Source organism: Larimichthys crocea, chromosome XXII, assembly GCF_000972845.2.
Source record: "Larimichthys crocea isolate SSNF chromosome XXII, L_crocea_2.0, whole genome shotgun sequence".
Lineage (NCBI taxonomy): Eukaryota > Metazoa > Chordata > Actinopteri > Sciaenidae > Larimichthys > Larimichthys crocea.
The window spans coordinates 20326580-20343774 of record NC_040032.1 but is presented as its reverse complement, the minus strand read 5'-3'; the positions used below and the strand labels follow the sequence as shown (position 1 = coordinate 20343774).

The 17195-nt window shown below is 38.8% G+C and overlaps 1 protein-coding gene across 1 annotated transcript in view; it reads right to left on the bottom strand.

Annotated features, from left to right (window-relative positions):
* Positions 1-398: 398 nt before the first annotated feature.
* Positions 399-17195, bottom strand: part of LOC109139468 (hexokinase-2) — a 45268-nt gene continuing 28471 nt past the window's right edge. Inside the window, 12 exon segments of the mRNA XM_027273757.1 lie at positions 399-597; positions 600-634; positions 1834-1985; positions 1987-2068; positions 7708-7826; positions 8484-8507; positions 8822-8917; positions 9882-10001; positions 10359-10507; positions 10648-10810; positions 12694-12789; positions 14311-14358. Coding sequence (XP_027129558.1) covers positions 497-597; positions 600-634; positions 1834-1985; positions 1987-2068; positions 7708-7826; positions 8484-8507; positions 8822-8917; positions 9882-10001; positions 10359-10507; positions 10648-10810; positions 12694-12789; positions 14311-14358 — 1185 coding nt within the window. The 3' untranslated portion in view covers positions 399-496.

Below are 17195 nucleotides of genomic sequence, written 5' to 3'. Positions count from 1 at the left end.
GACTGACTGAAGCATAAGCTAATAAATCCTCTTACAATCTCTCTTGTATATTTCCCAGTGTTTATTCCTGCCAAATGCAGGATGATTAATATATTTCCAGAAAACATTTCACCTGCTGCATGTGACTAGCTTAAAATCCTGATGTGCTGTCATGTCTGAATGAGAAACATGAATTGATTAAACTAACTATAAAGTAAATTTTTAAAAATTGACTTGAAGGGTAATTGACGGTCTAAATTTGTTACATAAACAACAAAAACACTGGATGTTGTTCACCCTCACTGATAAATGATATAGACGCGATCATGAAAGACAGAAAGAAAAAACTATTGACCATTTCTCTTCAGAAAAATGGATCCTTTCTATTTTAATTTAAAAACAGAAAAACGATTTCAGACTCGATTCTGTATTATCTGTATCCCCTGTGCTCTTATTAATCCTCCTCCACTTCCTCCTCCTCTTCATCTTCGCCCTCACCATCAATGTCCTCTAACAGTCAGGAATGGCGAGCCAGCCGCTGCGCCACGGCCGTTACCATGGCAGCACCCCTCCCGCTGCCATCCTCTGAGTTGGAGAAGGCTATCTCACACTGGGGGCAAGGAGTCGCACCGTCGCCTGGAGCTCCTCGCTGAAACTACAAGAAAAGAAAGAGAGGAAGGAGATAGAATAGGTTTTAGATTAAATTTAACTTCATTGACAAGTACTGAGATGACAAAATGTATATATGTGACATATATTAAATTAATATGTATATCTGAGATGTAGAGTATAATTTGAATGCATCTGCTGCAGAAATGTGTTGTCACACACATAAGAGGAATAATACTGCAGGAAAGAGAAGGGGCGGGACTTTTTCAACACTGCCGTGGTTTGATTGGTGGTATTTTCTCAACATGCTGTTCTTCACACAAAGGCAGGAAGTTTGTTGATGTGTCAACAACCAGCTCAACCTCCTGCCAGTTCACACCCACGTAGATGTGATTTCACTCTCTTCAAAACTGAGAAAAAGAACTTCCTGGTTCATATTATTGGCAGCTGTTTCCCGTCAATTGTCATTTGACAGAATTATACAGAATTTGTTTTAACATTCACTGCTGTGTGAACATAAAAGTGAGTGATATTTCTGCTTTACTGACCCTCAAGTATTAGTCATGAGAGTTTATCAGCCAGACCTAATAATATTTTTCAGTTAATAATATTTTAGAATTAAAAACAATGTTGGTGTTATCAGCCAGCTGTCCACTTCATAACGCTGGATGGTCCTTGAACACGGCAACAAGGATTCAAAATATCACTGAACACATAGAAAAACTAACAAAAGACATTTTGGTGAATTTTAAACTTGGTTATTTTTTGCAATGCTCAATCATTTCTGAGGAAAATTACATTTTGGTGAGCAAGAAATCAGTGGCAAAAACACCACTGGTGAATGTTGGAACAATGAAAATACTTTTTTACATTTTTATTTTGTTGTGTTCCAGTTTGAAGTGTGTTTGGTTGCTTAATGGAGTCTGGTGTGGTTTTGGTCTGAGATGCTGGTGCTCAACTGCGACATCTAGTGGCACGTGAATTTTGTGTGTGTTTTATTTAATATATATTTATTTGTGTATTTATATCTAATTATAAGCCCCCAGTCCAAAAATGCTCTTAATAGGTCATTTGTAGGCACAAGTCAGCTGGGATAGGCTCCCGTTACAGATAATGTATGCATGTATGTATGTATTTATGTAGTATACTGCAACCAAACACGTGATTTGCTTATTATTTAATCACTTTTAGATATTTATCATGCTTATACGTTTTTTGTTTACTTTCCCTTATGTTCTCTCTTACTTGGGGTGTTTTCTGTAGACTGCCCCATCCACCCCCACAGTGGTCTGCAGACGGCTCAACTCACGGTTGTCACGGATACGGTTGGCGAGGGTTGCCAGGGCAGCGGCGCAGAGACGGGCAGAGCGTGAGGAGATTGTCTCGCAAACAAGACGACACCACGCAGGAGTCGCCATATCCCTCCCCAAAACCCAACTTTTCCAGAATCTTCTGAGTGTTTTCCAGACCCTTGTCCTGCCTGAACCAGGACACGGACAGGAATAAAGACAACATGGAGGATCAAAGAGGATGTATGAATGAAGAAACAGTAATGTAGTCAAGATTGAGTTTGTGTTTCTACAACACATGATATTGTAACAGAAGTTGTCTTCGTGGACCTTATATGCGGGTGGGTGTAAACATTATTGTTTCACTCAAACCGTGGAATTCAGAAAAAACAGGTAAAAATATCGCCAAAACTTTTTTACACTTGAGAGAAAAGTTGGTTTATCAAAAAAAAAAAAAAATTGTGAAAAGGTCAATGGAAAAAGATTTAGTTAATAAATAACGACGTCCATGAAATGTGGCTTAAAGATCCACTATAGATATGAAAAAGAATCAGGTCTGTGTTAAGTCAGTAATTTTAGGAGACGTTTGGGTTATGACCACCCTTTCTGATGGGAAACTAAGGCAGCTATTCAATCTTTCCAAAGCCATAGACTTCATTGACAAAAACCTTATTTACCTTGCAGTTAGTTGGTTTACTGCTGATCCACAGCATCTACCTCAAGTAATGTTAACTAAGTTAACTAATGTGATAAAACTGTTGAAAAAAATCAAACCAAGTCACAAAAAAATTACTGATTGAGGCCACAGTGGACCAGCAACCTCTCGTCTTCTGGGAGGAAAATTCCTGTTTTTCAACTAAGTTTGGTGGTTTGGGGAACATATATGATCACTATAAACCCTTCAGTTCCCTGTTAGAAGGGCTGTTGATGTCAAGGTAAATTGAAAAAGTACTGATTGGATGGTTTTCAGCTCAGACAACTCCAAACCACATATAAACCAGTGTTGATGCCTCCTGACTAAATGTGGATAATTGATTTAATGAGACTCTGTTGGACACTCACCTCTCGATGTCAGAGATGAACCTTGTCTCAAATTGTCCTGGAGTCTGCAGTGCCTTTGAGTCTGTCCATTAAACAGTAGATTGGCCTTCGTCAGCTTCACCAGCACCAGCCGAAACGATTTCTCCCAAATACATGCCGCCGATCATCTTCTCAAAGCTACAGGAGACAAGCAGAAGAGTAAACAGGCCAGAAACAAGCCATCAAACACAAGTTGGAAGTTAGATTTTAAAAATAGCACAAACAATTATCTGCCTACAGCACTCGTCAAATATTGTTCTTCTGCGTGTTTCATGGCATTATTATTCTTTTCCGCCCTTTTTCGAACATTAATGCGGCCCGCAGCGGTGAGAGGACCCCAACAAATTATATATCAAAACGTGCGTCTTGATCCCGAATCGAGTGCTATTACTTTTCTAAGGATTCGCGTGTTTTCGCGAATTTATTCTGGAAAAACTGCGAAAATTTCCCATAGGGAATGACTGGGAGGCCTGAAAAAAAGTACATTTCAACAGACATTTTCAACAATGAACTGCTCTGGCATACTTTCACCGAGAGACTTCGTTTGAACTTTAAACGCAGGTATGCTTCCCTTATCTTCAGGGATTCACGACACTCATCGACAGCTTTTACCGTTTTTAAACTTCAGGCTCAAAGTTGAGCAGGTTTTGTCCAATTTCTGGGTTTTAATGTGTGGTATGTGGCGGAATGTTGAGCTAGGTGGATGACACCTCAGCTAGACTGAGGAGCAGGGAGAAAAAATCAGTGAAAAAATAAAACAGATTCGACTACCGTGGCCTCAAATGCCCCACTACAGACATGATTATCCCCTCAAATGTAGGAAAATTCGAGGTGATCGCAGGATAACACTGTTGAAGCTGTCTTTTATGTTTTGGCTCCCACAGGCTAACTGATCGAGTACTCCCATCCTCCCTCCTTCACTGCCATGTTAAAAAAAGAGGGAAATTTTCTTAAGGAAGGCAGAAGTAACGTTTCTCTCTCTTGCTCTGAGGACACATTTCTTCATTTATCGACACAAAATAACTATGTAAAACGATCCGGAAGGGCACGCGATGTCCCCAGTTAGGTCGGTTCAATGATTGGAATACGGTTTGGCAGAGAGCCGTCCTCTTCGAGGGCTGGTCTCAGCATTTTCCCTCTCTCTCTTCGGATTTTCAACTGGCGTTCCAACTGACAACAGTTGCAGCAGCCCAGTGGCCATTTGAGCAGTTATGGCTTCATTTGAACTTGTCTGTGTAAAATGCCGACAGAGCACGCAGAGCAGCTAGCACATTAGCGCTAGCTGTAAAGACTGCTAACTGCTAACATTAGCAGCCAATGCTAAAATTAATGCAATGTAATTGCTAGCACGTCAAACGCTAGCATTAGCATTAGCCACTATAACCAAATACATGACTTTATATGCTAATGTTAAGATGCTAATGTTAATTAACATAGCCACTAAGAATTAAAACTGATCTTTGTTAACTGTTAATGTTAACCTGCTAATGTAATTAGCATTTAGCCACTAGGGATGTAACGTACATCGTGACACGATTAATCGGTACAAATGCGTGACGATCGCATCTGTTGACAGAAAAAAATGAATCGCGATCTTGGCGAATGCGAGGAAGTCGAGTTCTTGTCGTCTTTTTTAATAGAATAGGTTACGTTGTGGCTGCAGCTTCCACTTCCGTGTCTCTCTCTCTCTCTCTCTGCTCTCCTCTCTCTCTCTCTCTCTCTCTCTCTCTCTTCTCCACACTCTCTCTCTCTCTCTCTCTCACACCTCACCCTCACCACTCACCACTCACACAGCGCACGTAGTGGTAATCGCGTCAGGCCTGACTGTACTGTAAATGATACCATAACACAGATCCTCCCGGAATTTCACGATGTTGCAATTTGGCAACTTCAACGCAACTTCAGTGAATCCCCGTGAATTCAGGGGTGTTGCAATCTTAACCATCACCGCAACTTCCGCGCACGTCTGCACGGGGATTAAAGTCGGGTCAGGGACGGCGCACGGTGCGGGGGATCCCTTCGTGGGACCTCTCCCGGCGCTGGCTGGCCCCCCGCCGGGCACATTTCCTCCGAGGTGTGCGCCGCGGACCGGCTCTGCGTTTACAGCGCCCGGACCTCGCCGTTTTCCGGGGCCGTGGACTCTCATTAAAGGGTAAATGAGCTATCATCTTGTTGTTTTATTTTCAGTTAGCTCATACTTCAAGTTGAAGGTAATGGTCAGATCAGCTGTTGCTGGCAGCCCTAATAAGAACACAAACTGTTTGAGAGTTTCTGTAAAGAGAGATTTTTTTCCTACAAATAAAAAGATATTTTATTTGGTCAGAATTTGTCTGTAGCTTATTTTGATTTTTAAAAAATCGTGAAAAAATCGTATCGTGAACAAAAAAGCGTGACTCGAATCGAGTCGTGAGTTGAGTGTATCGTTACATCCCTATTAGCCACTAAGATAAATACATGATCATTGTTAACATGTTAATGTTAACCTGCTAAAGAATTAGTATTAGCCACTAGGAATTAAATACCTGTTAATGTTAACATGCTAATGTTATGCTAGCGACGTCAATGCTAGTCACTCATTTTTGTCATTAAGAATCATGCTAATGTAAAACATGTAATGTTAACATGCTAATTGCTAGCGCATTGTCTGTCTGAATGATAATGACAGCAGAGCAGCTAGCGTGTTAACATTATTCATTAGCCACAAAGTATTATATACATGCCAATGCTAACATGCTAATGTTAATTGATTACTATTAGCCACTAAGAATTAAATACATGCTCATTGATAACATGCTAATGCTAGCATGCTAATGTTAACTGCTAGCACGTTAATGCTAGCCACTCATTTCAGTCAGTAAGGAATACATGTTAATTGCTAGCATGTCAGAGACAGCAGAGCAGCTAGCTCATTAGCGCTAGCTGTAAAGACATGCTAACTGAACATTAGCGGCCAATGCTAAAATTAATGCAAATGCTAACAACTAATAACATTAGCCACAAAAATAAAGACATGGTAATTGTTAACAGCTATGTCAATTGCTTGCGGCAGCGCTAGCTCCTGTGTCTAAATAAACATGTTAAAAATGACTATTTGAGGTGTGCTTTTTGCTACAGACCCCCAGCAACAGCCCACTCGTCACTCTCAAAAATTTCTGCGGGGGAATTTTCTAGTTCAGTTTTCTCTTCATTTTGGAAGAATTTTCTGAGCGTGCCTTGTCACAAGGGAATCCTGATAAAGACTGAAACGTGTTGAGCTGTTGAATGGTTACCATACAGAAATCATGATCCTTAGAGGGTCTTAACAACTTTGGGGATCCCCCATTCTCTCTAGTGCCACCAACAGTTAACTGTGAATGTCTGAACATTTACTTGAAGGATCAAATTTGATTCAGAGATTCATGGATCTGACTTCATGGTTGATCTCCAGAACTATTGGACATATTGCCTGAATTTGGTTTTGACCTTAAATCGACATACGTACATTGGACACCAGGTTGGACTTCTCGTTCAACTCCCTGTCAAACTCGTCAGGAACTTTCCAGAGAGAGCATCATCTCCAAAGCCGCCCCCCACTCGGTGTTGATGCACATCCGGCCACCTCGCCCCACGCGCTCCACGTTCCACCTCCATGTAGCAGGCATTGGTCCTGGACCTACAGAAGAAGAGAAGTGTGGGTGATGTATGGTATGTAGTAGGTAGTGGAGGGATGGTATGAGGTCTGGATGTATGGAGGTAGTGAGGTATGTAACGAGATATATAGATATGAACGATGATGATAGAGGCGAGAGGATATAGATAGAATGTATGGAGTATGTATGTGGAGGGATGTGTATATATATGAGATATATATATAGATATATATATATATATATATTATAGAATATATATATACTATATATATTATATATATTATATATAATATAGTTCTATTACCTATATTCTGTAAAAATTATTTATTTTCTTTATTTCTTTTGCTAATCTTTACACTGGTTTAATTTCAATTCAGATGTATCTTTCTATCTATGTTCTAATTAATAAAATCTCATCTCCACGACAGCACTCAAAGCATGTGTGCTAAGTAGATAGCGTGCGGTTGCATAATCAATTTTGCTTAGTGAACTGTGTGAAATGACGTGATGACGTGATATAAAACTTGATCATGAAGACTGTTCTGTGTTGTTGACTGTTGAGTAAAAACTGTTTCTAGGACTTAGGAGCTAATTCTTCTGACTATTCAACTGTACCCATAATGTTTACCATGATCACCATCTCAGTTTAGCCTGTTAGCATCCTAACATGTGCTTGTTACCACGAAAGTACAACTGAGGTTTTTATAAACCAAAGTATTGGTAAAAGAATGAAAGCTTATGTGAAAAGCTAATCTAAGCCCTTCAGAAAATATGATTAAGGGACAGTGTTGGACTCGAGATCAGCCTTTGTCTTGGGACCACTTTTTGAAGATCTCGGCCTCGTCTCGGAAGCGGACGTACGAGAAAATGGAGATATAGTGATGTGCAGGTCAGGATTTTTAAAGACCACAACAACCCAATCCATTATGAGAGCCAAACCCCATCGCCCAACCTGCAAAAATATCTGCAAATACCTGCAAATACTAATACTTTTACTTGAGTAAGACTCTGAATGCAAGACTTTTACTTCTAACAAAGTATTTCTATACCATTGTAATTACTTCAGTAGTGAAACCCAGAGATTAATGTTTATCTGAAGTCATCCTGAAGTCATTTATTTATTAAAATACATAAGGTTACCGATTATCATGCCGATCTCACAGTTCTGGTCCATGTAGCCACAGCTCATCATCGTGCCCACCGTGTCGTTTACCATGGCAACTGGACCTATATTATAGTCCTGCAGAGAGACACAGCGATAAACAGGTATGCTTCCTATTTATAATCTGTATACCAAATAACCTGCCTACACAGACACTGTGTTACAAGAGAGTGCACATTGCTTTTAATAAGAGTCTGAGCTGCATAGACTCAAGAGACAAACATAAAATCAACTTTATGAACATTCAAAAAGAGGAAAGAAAACAGCCCTTTTTGATGTACTTAAAGTATCAAAGGTAAAAGTACTGATCCTGTCAAACCCATATTCATGTATTATTAGATTATTATCACTATGTAATCAGCATGTTAATGTGTTTTAACTACTTTAGACACAGTTTGCAGGTAATTAGATTAATTGCACATTTGTTTGGCAATATGTGACACTTATGTACAGTTTTAAACTAAAAACAGAATTTCAAGTTTCTCATATTTTATTACCTAATTTTGAGGTCCTTTGTTAAAATCTAGTTTCATAACTGGAATATTTCAGAATATCAGTTCAGAACAAGAGGCGACATTTTGAGTAAACTCATGACTTCTATCAGTATCACTCTGTACCTGAGGACATATCACATATGCTTTACTGTGGATCTTTGTCGCGCTTTGTTTTGATCTCAGTCAGTAAACTAACATTATCAGTGGTGCTACATTTGAAACTATGATGCTGTACATGTACCTGTAGTGTTATTTCTGGATGCATCTGTCTGATGAAATGTTTTGATGTGCCATTGAAGTCAGGTGGAAGGAGCAAGAAATATAGAGGAGATTGGGTGGATGAATGGGTCAAAAAAGAGGACTTTCACCCAGGAGACCAACATTAAACTATCACTCAGCTATCACACTTAACAGCAGCTCTCATCTTGTGCCCATCATATTATAAAGTACGGTCTAGACCTGCTCCGTATGAAAAGTGTCATGACATAACTTTTGTTATGATATGGCGCCATATAAATAAAATTGAACTGGATATTGTTTAACATCATATTATAAAATATTACAATATTTTTGACTGACCCCTTTCCTGTCAATGGCGTCTTTAAGTAACTGCACCACATCTTTTCCCTCCACTCCGGAGCATTTGAAGCCTTTGGTCCAGTGGATCAGGATGCTCTGTGTCAAGAGAAATTCAATACAAAAGACAAAAATGTTTTTAAACAAGAAGTTAATTTCCTTCAATTAAGAACTATGGTTGTTAGGGACCTCAAGGGCTTGCAAGGCCCGAAACATATTGAAAGAAAACATGAAGGCAAAAGTTGTCACTAAACCAATAATAATTTTTATTGATTCAAAAACAAACGAAATAATTCCCCAAGAAAACAACAAAACAAAAGGGTTGGAGGTTCCTAGCCAAAACAGAGAGAGAACACTGAGCCAGCCAACGGCCGTCGCACCCAGCATCCACCCCCAAACTAAACCTGCCTACAACCCACTACATAAATGAAAAGAAAAGACCGAAAACAGGACTACCAGGGAACCCCCGAACCAAAAATAAAATAACAAAACCCAAACGGCTAAACAGACTCCTGGCATGGGGATAACAAAACCCAAACGGCTAAACAGACTCCTGGCATGGGGAAACCAGAGCCTCAACTTTCTCACCAGGTCACCTGCAGGGAAAAGTAGAGAGAGAGACACCTCCTTAAGTCAGCTCAAGCTGACGAGACAATAAGTCTCACCTGAGGTCTCCTCTGTGCACAGCGAGAGAGAGAGAGAGAGAGACAGAGAGAGGGAGAAAGAGGGGTGGGGAGAAACAAACACACGCCCACACACACAGTTCTACCTCCTGGCCACACATAACAATGGTCCAGTGAGTTTCATGCAAGAACATTTCCATATTCATGTCCTAAATTGGACTTTCTGTGAGTGTTTAAAGCTAAACTCTACAAGGTTAACTGCTAACACTATCTTTAATGAGATTTCATCATTAGCAATATTAAACACCCTAAGATTGTCAAATAAGGCTGTTTTTTCTGCTATTTGTGGAAAAGTTTCATTAGTTTATGTCTATGTATGTATGTGTGTGAGAGACCAAGTTTCATTAGTTTATGTCTATGTATGTATGTGTGTGAGAGACCTTGTCGATGTCTTTCTGTTCGCAGGGGAATGAGAAGGTGAAGCCTAGAGGAAGAGTTTGTCCCTTCAGATTTTTAGAGACGAGGAAATCATAGAGACAGGCCGCAATGTGGTCGAACAGCTGGACAGAGAGACAGACAGATGTGACACCTTGAACAAAGTAAACAGATGACATGATGATTTAAATCACTTAAAATACTTAAAAGATTATTTGCAAATGTTGCAAAATGACTTGACATGTTTGTTTAAGATCAACCTTTAAAATAACAGACTGTAAACGTGAGGACAAAACTCATTTAATAAAACCGTGCTGCCGGGAATGGCAAAAGATGTTTTCGCTTGATGAATTATCTCAGAAATGTACGGAATAGTTTTTTTTAATGCTGTTATTTCAAGATAATAGAAATTGCCCTTTGTTTTGCTTTCTTGGCTTCTGTATGTTTTCTGTTTTCCTAAATACTTTTTTGTTTTGTGTCACCTTGTCTCCCTTCCCTAGCTTGATTTCCTTTGGGATGGTGCAGATCTGACTGTCTATTATCAGCATTTTCTTCTCTGTCGCCTCTACACGGACATGAAGAACCCGGAGGTTTGTTCCACCAAGATCCAACGCCAGGAATTCGCCTTTCTCTGCCCGGAGGAAGTTGTGTTTTTTCGTTATAAAGTGAAAATAAAAACTAGAAACTTAAGTTGACTTGAAATTAACAAAACTTAATGATAAAAGTTGAATGTGGGCCTCGGTTGCCCCTCTAACATTTCAAGATCCTTACCCGTCCCATCCGGTGTGGACCTGACGAAGGTGGGTAGCATCTTGACGGGTGCATTCTTATGAGAATGTCTCCCCAAACCTTTGACCAGGTCCTCCTTGAGCAGATTAGAAACCTCCTGTAGCTTCTGCAGGGACAGACAGAAAGGCTCCAGGTAGTCCTGAACCTGCAGAGAGATACACAAGAAATATATGTACAATGACATAAATGTATTTGTACAGACTGGAAGAAAATGACTCAAAGGTCTCAAGGCACTCTGTATGGTTTGTGCAACAATAAAATGGTTTAAATGTACATGGCAGCATGTATTTTAAAGGTTATTAATATTGTTTTGTTGCAGATTGTTCACATGAAGCAGACATGACCCATGAGAAAAAACAATGAATAATAATTGTAATACATGTTAAACTTAAAGTAATAATGGAACAATAATCACATGACTCAACCAGGATTAAAACATTTCATGAGGCAGTGAGGCAAATAAAATCAAACAATCGAAAGTAACACAAAAATAAAGTGTGTATGAGACAGACACATCTTTTAGCCACAAGATGGCAGCAATTCCTCGACACATGCAGCATCAGAGAGCTGACAACTGATCTTCCACTGCTGGAGTCTGGGCTGTTTAAAACTGGTTCTCTGTTGACTTTAGGGGAGATACAAATCAACCGGGGGAACCAGTTGAACAGTTCAAGAAGTGAAACTATTATCATTCTCACCCCTTTGAATTAACTCATACAGGAGGTTGTTCTTCCAGTTCTGATGGACCTCATGGTATTCAAGGAATCTGTTACGTAACAAAGCTGATCAGGATCTGACTCACCAACTCACCAACACCTTTTGAGAAAAACTTTGACTAACAAACTGACAGAAATCCTGAGCTCATTGAGTAGTGAGTAAATGTAGCTAAGTACATTTGGAGTTAAAATAACTGGAGGCCTAGCAGAGTGACTGCAGAGACAGTGTTGTGTTTCAATATGATCTCGGGTCACTTTTGTTTTTCTGGACTGGAAAACAAATTAAAAAATCAAAATTGAAAGATATTTGATGGAAAATGGTTCCATCAATATCATACTTCGCTGTGAGGACATCAGCTAAACAGAAGTTTTAATCATTCTTTTCTTCTTTGGGCTCAGAAATATAAATGATGGTAAATGATACATTTGATGTCTGAATTATTCTTTTTTTTTATTATCTGTTAGATTACAGGATATTGAAGGAAAGATAAAAAACAAATGGGTGACCCCAACCTTTTGTGAATATAAATACATAAACAAATGGGTGACCCCAACCTTTTGTGAATATAAATACATAAATACATTAATATTAATATTACTTTTTAAAGCTACAAACAAAAATTAACATATCCACCACCCATCCATTTTCTGCAACTGCTTATCCTTATTAGGGGGCTGGAGCCTATCCCACCCTGGACAAGTAGCCTGTAGTACTTATTTGGCAGTATATCACTCCAAATAAGCATTTTTTATTTTGCTTTTTTTATGTAAAACTTTTAAATAAAGGATTTTTACTTGTAACAAGTAAATGTGTAGATCTGCAGTGTGGTATCACTACTTCTACTTAAGTAAAAGATCTGAGTATTTCTTCCACAACTGGTTACAGTTCTTAGAAGGAGTGTCTAAGAATCCTGTGTTTCTGATAAATGAAATTAATAAAGTGAATTAATGATGTGTTCTTCATGTGTCTTGGCTTTAACACTAAGTTACTATTGCAGCTAATAAGCTAGCTTCATGTACACCGCTTCAACATGAACTCAAAGGAAGAGTTTAGAGAATGGTGAATTGTTTTATCTGATGGCATATTTTTACAGCTGATATCAAATAGCCAAATTCAGTCTGTGTGATAATTTCCCATCCGTCTTTGAGTTCATCCTGGTTTCAGCACGAGGATGTGAATCAGGTCTGGAGGCTGTTACCACTGATACAAACACTCTTCAAAGTAACAAAGATTTCAGATAAATGTGGTAGAGTACAAAACACAATATTTGTCAAAAAAACAACAATGAACATATCCTCCTCAGACACGTACCTTACTGAGCGTGTCTGCTGGTATGCCGTCTCCGTTCATTTTGGCCTTCTTGGACATCTTTGTGTCGTTGTTGCCGTTTGCTGCTGCACTGCTTATCTGGACAGGAGAGGTAAAACGGTCAGTTAAAAATTTACAGGCATAATGAATACTTTCATTTGTTGCTGATACTTAGATAATGAGCTTCAATTTATGCCGTGGAGCTGTAAAGGAGTCTGAGTTTTTCATGAAGAATGAGGCAGGACAGGTTTGTTTCTCATTTTTTAAACTTACACAGTATATATGTATACTGTACCATGTACAAAAGTATAAATTAATTTAATTTGGCCTTAAAATATTGGTGCATGTATCGCCTAAACTTGTTGAGTATTACATGTGCTGTAGTTTAAAATATGTCCAGAGCAAAACAATATCTCCTCCTGTTGGGAAGTTCGAGTCTTTTTACTGATTCTAACTGATTCTCTCATTTGAACTAGTGCAGCGCTGTAGCTCTGTTGTGTAGACGTGACAAATAAACGAAAGACCGAACGGCAAAACAAGTGCCTAACTACTAAGCAATAGTTATAGTCACCTATTCCAAAATAATTCAAATGTGATATATGAGATTTTACACATTTTACATGGAAGGAATCACACAATTAACTTATTGCGTCACTGTGAACATGAAGTGTACATCCATCGGTAAATACTGTAGATATTCCCTCCAACTGCTGAATAAATGTTAGTTATATGAACTTAGAAAGAAGAAACTCCCTACAATATGGATGAGACAACTGAAATGTTACAAATAAAAAAATACATTATCTGAATAAAGTTTCACCAATTAATCTACCGAACAGAGTACAAATACTGTATAAAATTGAATTAGTTTAACTTCCAACTACATAAATACTTGAATAATAAAAAAACATGAATAATAATCCAGGAATTTAAAAACTGACAGGCACCTTTCCTCATGATGAATACTTTTTGTTACTAATAGTTTTACTTTAATAGACTTTTATGTGTATTGGAATACTTTTACATTGTCTGCAGTGTCGTGTTTCTACTTTTAGTTAATAAAAAACACTTTGCAACACAAATATTGTGACATCTGTAACCACATCATGACAACACTACACTAGGTTCAGTGGAGTTACTCTTTAAAGATCACATTACATTTTACTTCACCTATTACAATCAATAAGATGATTTCTGACTGCTCTCTTCACACTCAGGTGTGAACCTGAAATACGGACTCTTCTTCAGCCTGGATGAGGATGTATTTGTTGCACACCTTGGCTTGCTTTAGCTGCTGTAGAGATTTCAATTATGAATCTAATTTATATAAGAGTATTTCAGGTCTCTGAAGGCAACAGAAAACACACCAGACCATCCAGATCTTGAGATGAGCAAGCATTACTCCTAAAGTCACAATCATAAAGGTGGAAACACAGCTAAAGGTTTCAGAGGTTCAGGGACCTCTTTGGGCTCATTTAAAAAGGAAGCAGGGATTGGAACCCTTGAAAAAAATGTTTTCTTTAAAAACTAAATAGAAAACCATCAAGCAGCTGATTCGAGGAGCTTTAGCTCCATTTTCATGGATCCAGATCATGTGGAAACAGAACAGGAGTCACTCACCTTCACAACCGTGCGCTCTCTGACAGGAGTCAACTTCCTTAATGAAGACTAAACAGAGTGTGAAGACTCAGTCAGGACAGAGGCTGACTATAACCCCTTCATGAGAGCGATTTATCTCACAACATGAGGCTGCGCGTTTGTTTTCTGCGCCAACAAGATACTGAGGATGTCAGGCACGGTCAACACGTTTACGCACGGCGGCACGTTTCCAAACAACTGGTTTCAGAAACCGACACTAAGAGGCACAACCAAGCCAAGAAGGCACCGTGTTGTGCTCTTGATTGAGTCCACCGGAGGGCGGAGGTCGTGGAGTTTGCATTCCGCAGGTGTATAATCTGCGCGTAAAGGCGCACGAAAAGCGCACTAATACCTCTGTTCTGGGGTCAGTCCAACTCAAAAAATAAAACTACAGTGTGATAGTGATGAAATACAAATTAAGATTTTAACATAAAATGAACATTGAAGAGTGTGATTTTAGGAGAGTTCAACTGCAGATAAGTCGCTATGTACGCATGATGATGGAGGGAGAGGGTGACACTACAACCCAAAAATGAGCTTCCAAAAGTGCTGTCAAAACACAGTGATATTTCATGGCAGAACCTTTATATATACGCCGTTTTAAGGGAATTCATACAGAATACATTTAGAGACCGTTAATTGTACAGTAAAACACTGAAATATTTCATGGTGAAACTTTCACTTTAAACGACATTTATGTGTTATTCTCGTGTCAATTATACAGAAATGGTTTCTTTTGATGAAAAAAACCCGTCATAGCAGAAAAAGTTTATTACAGTAAAATTCTGACAACTACAGTTCTCAGTGGTTTACGTAAAAACAAGGTGTTGGTTTTGGTTTCTTTCTTCTTCTTTTTTTTTTTTCTACAGTTTACAGGTTGACAGAGTCATAAAAGGGTGGAGGCATTCCTCTGGAGTGTGAGCATCTATCTGTGTTGGACAGACACATTTCATGCAGTTGTACCCCGCCTCTCACCTTATGTCAGCTGGAGATTAGAGAGTTCTTTATCATAAGCAGTGAACGATAAACTTTGTTGATGACGGTTGAAATCATTTGCCATGTTTCCAGGCTTGCTGCTTTCCCTTTGAAGGATTTCAATGTGTTATACTGTTGAGGTTTGGACTGTTGGAAACAATATCAAGGTGTCACGTTGGGCTCCAATCGATTCATGAAAACAAATAATCGCAGTTGCAGTCTGATACAAAATAGTTCAAAATGAGCTCCACCTCAACACACTGCAACAGTAAAATCATGCTTTCACATTTAAGTATCAGCCACATGAGACATTTAGGCTTTAGGTCATCTGTATTAATATTAGCAGCTAGCAATGTCAGTCAGTTTACCAACTTTGGTCGAGACTGAAATATCTCAAGAAGTATCTGATAGATTGCCATCACATTTGGTCCAGATATTATTTTTTCCAAGAGGATGAATTTGGATGACTTTGGCACTTCTCTGACTTTTCCTCTAGCGCCACTAGCAGGCTAAATTTGTACTCTCTCTGTAATATCTCAGTATCTGTCAGGTAGATTGGCACACAGTTTGGTAGAAACATCCATGGATCCAAGACAGTGTATCCTACCAACTATGGTGCTGCATGGATGGCAACCATTTACAGTAGCTTTGAACACTTCCCTGTGTTTTTAGTATTTTTAATCACCCAGCAAACAAATCACCAAGAATCATTTTAGTCCATAAGGTCAAGTGTTGAGTTCATGTTAAAAGTCAAGTGACATCTAAAAGAGGAACAAGTGCTTATTGAGTGTGCCTGAAAGAGCACACTCTTTATTATCTCTCTGGCTTATTCTTATTATTGGTGTGGGTGCCCAAAGGGCTCGAGCTTATTATTGAGTGTGCCTGAAAGAGCACACTCTTTAAAACCTCTCAGGCTTATTCTTCTTCCGCTTACTGGTGTGGGTGCCCAAAGGGCTCCCACACTATTGTTATCCTACATCCTTATTGGTGTGGGTGCCCAAACATCTTTATTATTATTTCTCTTCTTCCGTACGTTTTTTGCCGCGTAACTACTCCTACAAATTTAGTCCCACAAAAAAAAAAAAAAATTTATACCACTAGATTCAGCTCATTTATGCCATGGGTGCTATTACTTTTCTACATTCTGCTATTAATATTCTACAAATTATTTAACTTTTTCTGCAAATATTTTCCCTATTAAAATGCATTACACAAACTTCAAATCATTCTACAAAACTTCTACAAACATTCTACAATTTCAACAACTTCAACTACTTCTACAGACGTCATTCAAACTGTACACAAACTCTTCAACTATTAAACTCGTATTTAACTATTTTCAAAATCTTTTAAACTATCAAGGCTCAAAGTTGAGCAGGTTTTTACTCAAATTCTGCATTTATAATGAGTGTGTATGTGGTTTCCTAGAGTGATGACATCATCAGCTAGAGTGTGAAGATGACAAAATGATCAGTGAAAAAATAAAACGTTTTCGACTATGGTGGCCTCAAATGCACAGCTACAGACATGATTATACCATCAAAACGTAGGAACATTCGAGGTGGTCGCAGTGATAACACTGTTGAAGCTGTCTCTGTTATAGTTTTGGCTCGCTACAGGCTAATTGATCGAGTACCCCCCTCCACAGCCTCATTCACTCCCATGTTATTTGGAGCAGAAATCTTTCCGGAAGGAGGAGGCACCAGGTTTGCTTTCTCTGACTCCTACGGCCTATAAAATAAAAATTTCGCCTGAAACTTGGCAAAGACATGATCCACAAGATGAGGATTCTTCTAGTCATTTCGGATTTTAGTTTGGACACCTTATGCCATGTCCTGTGCCACCTCTTTAAGGGACTTCATTTGAAGCTTTTGTGTGTGCTCAGAGGGAGA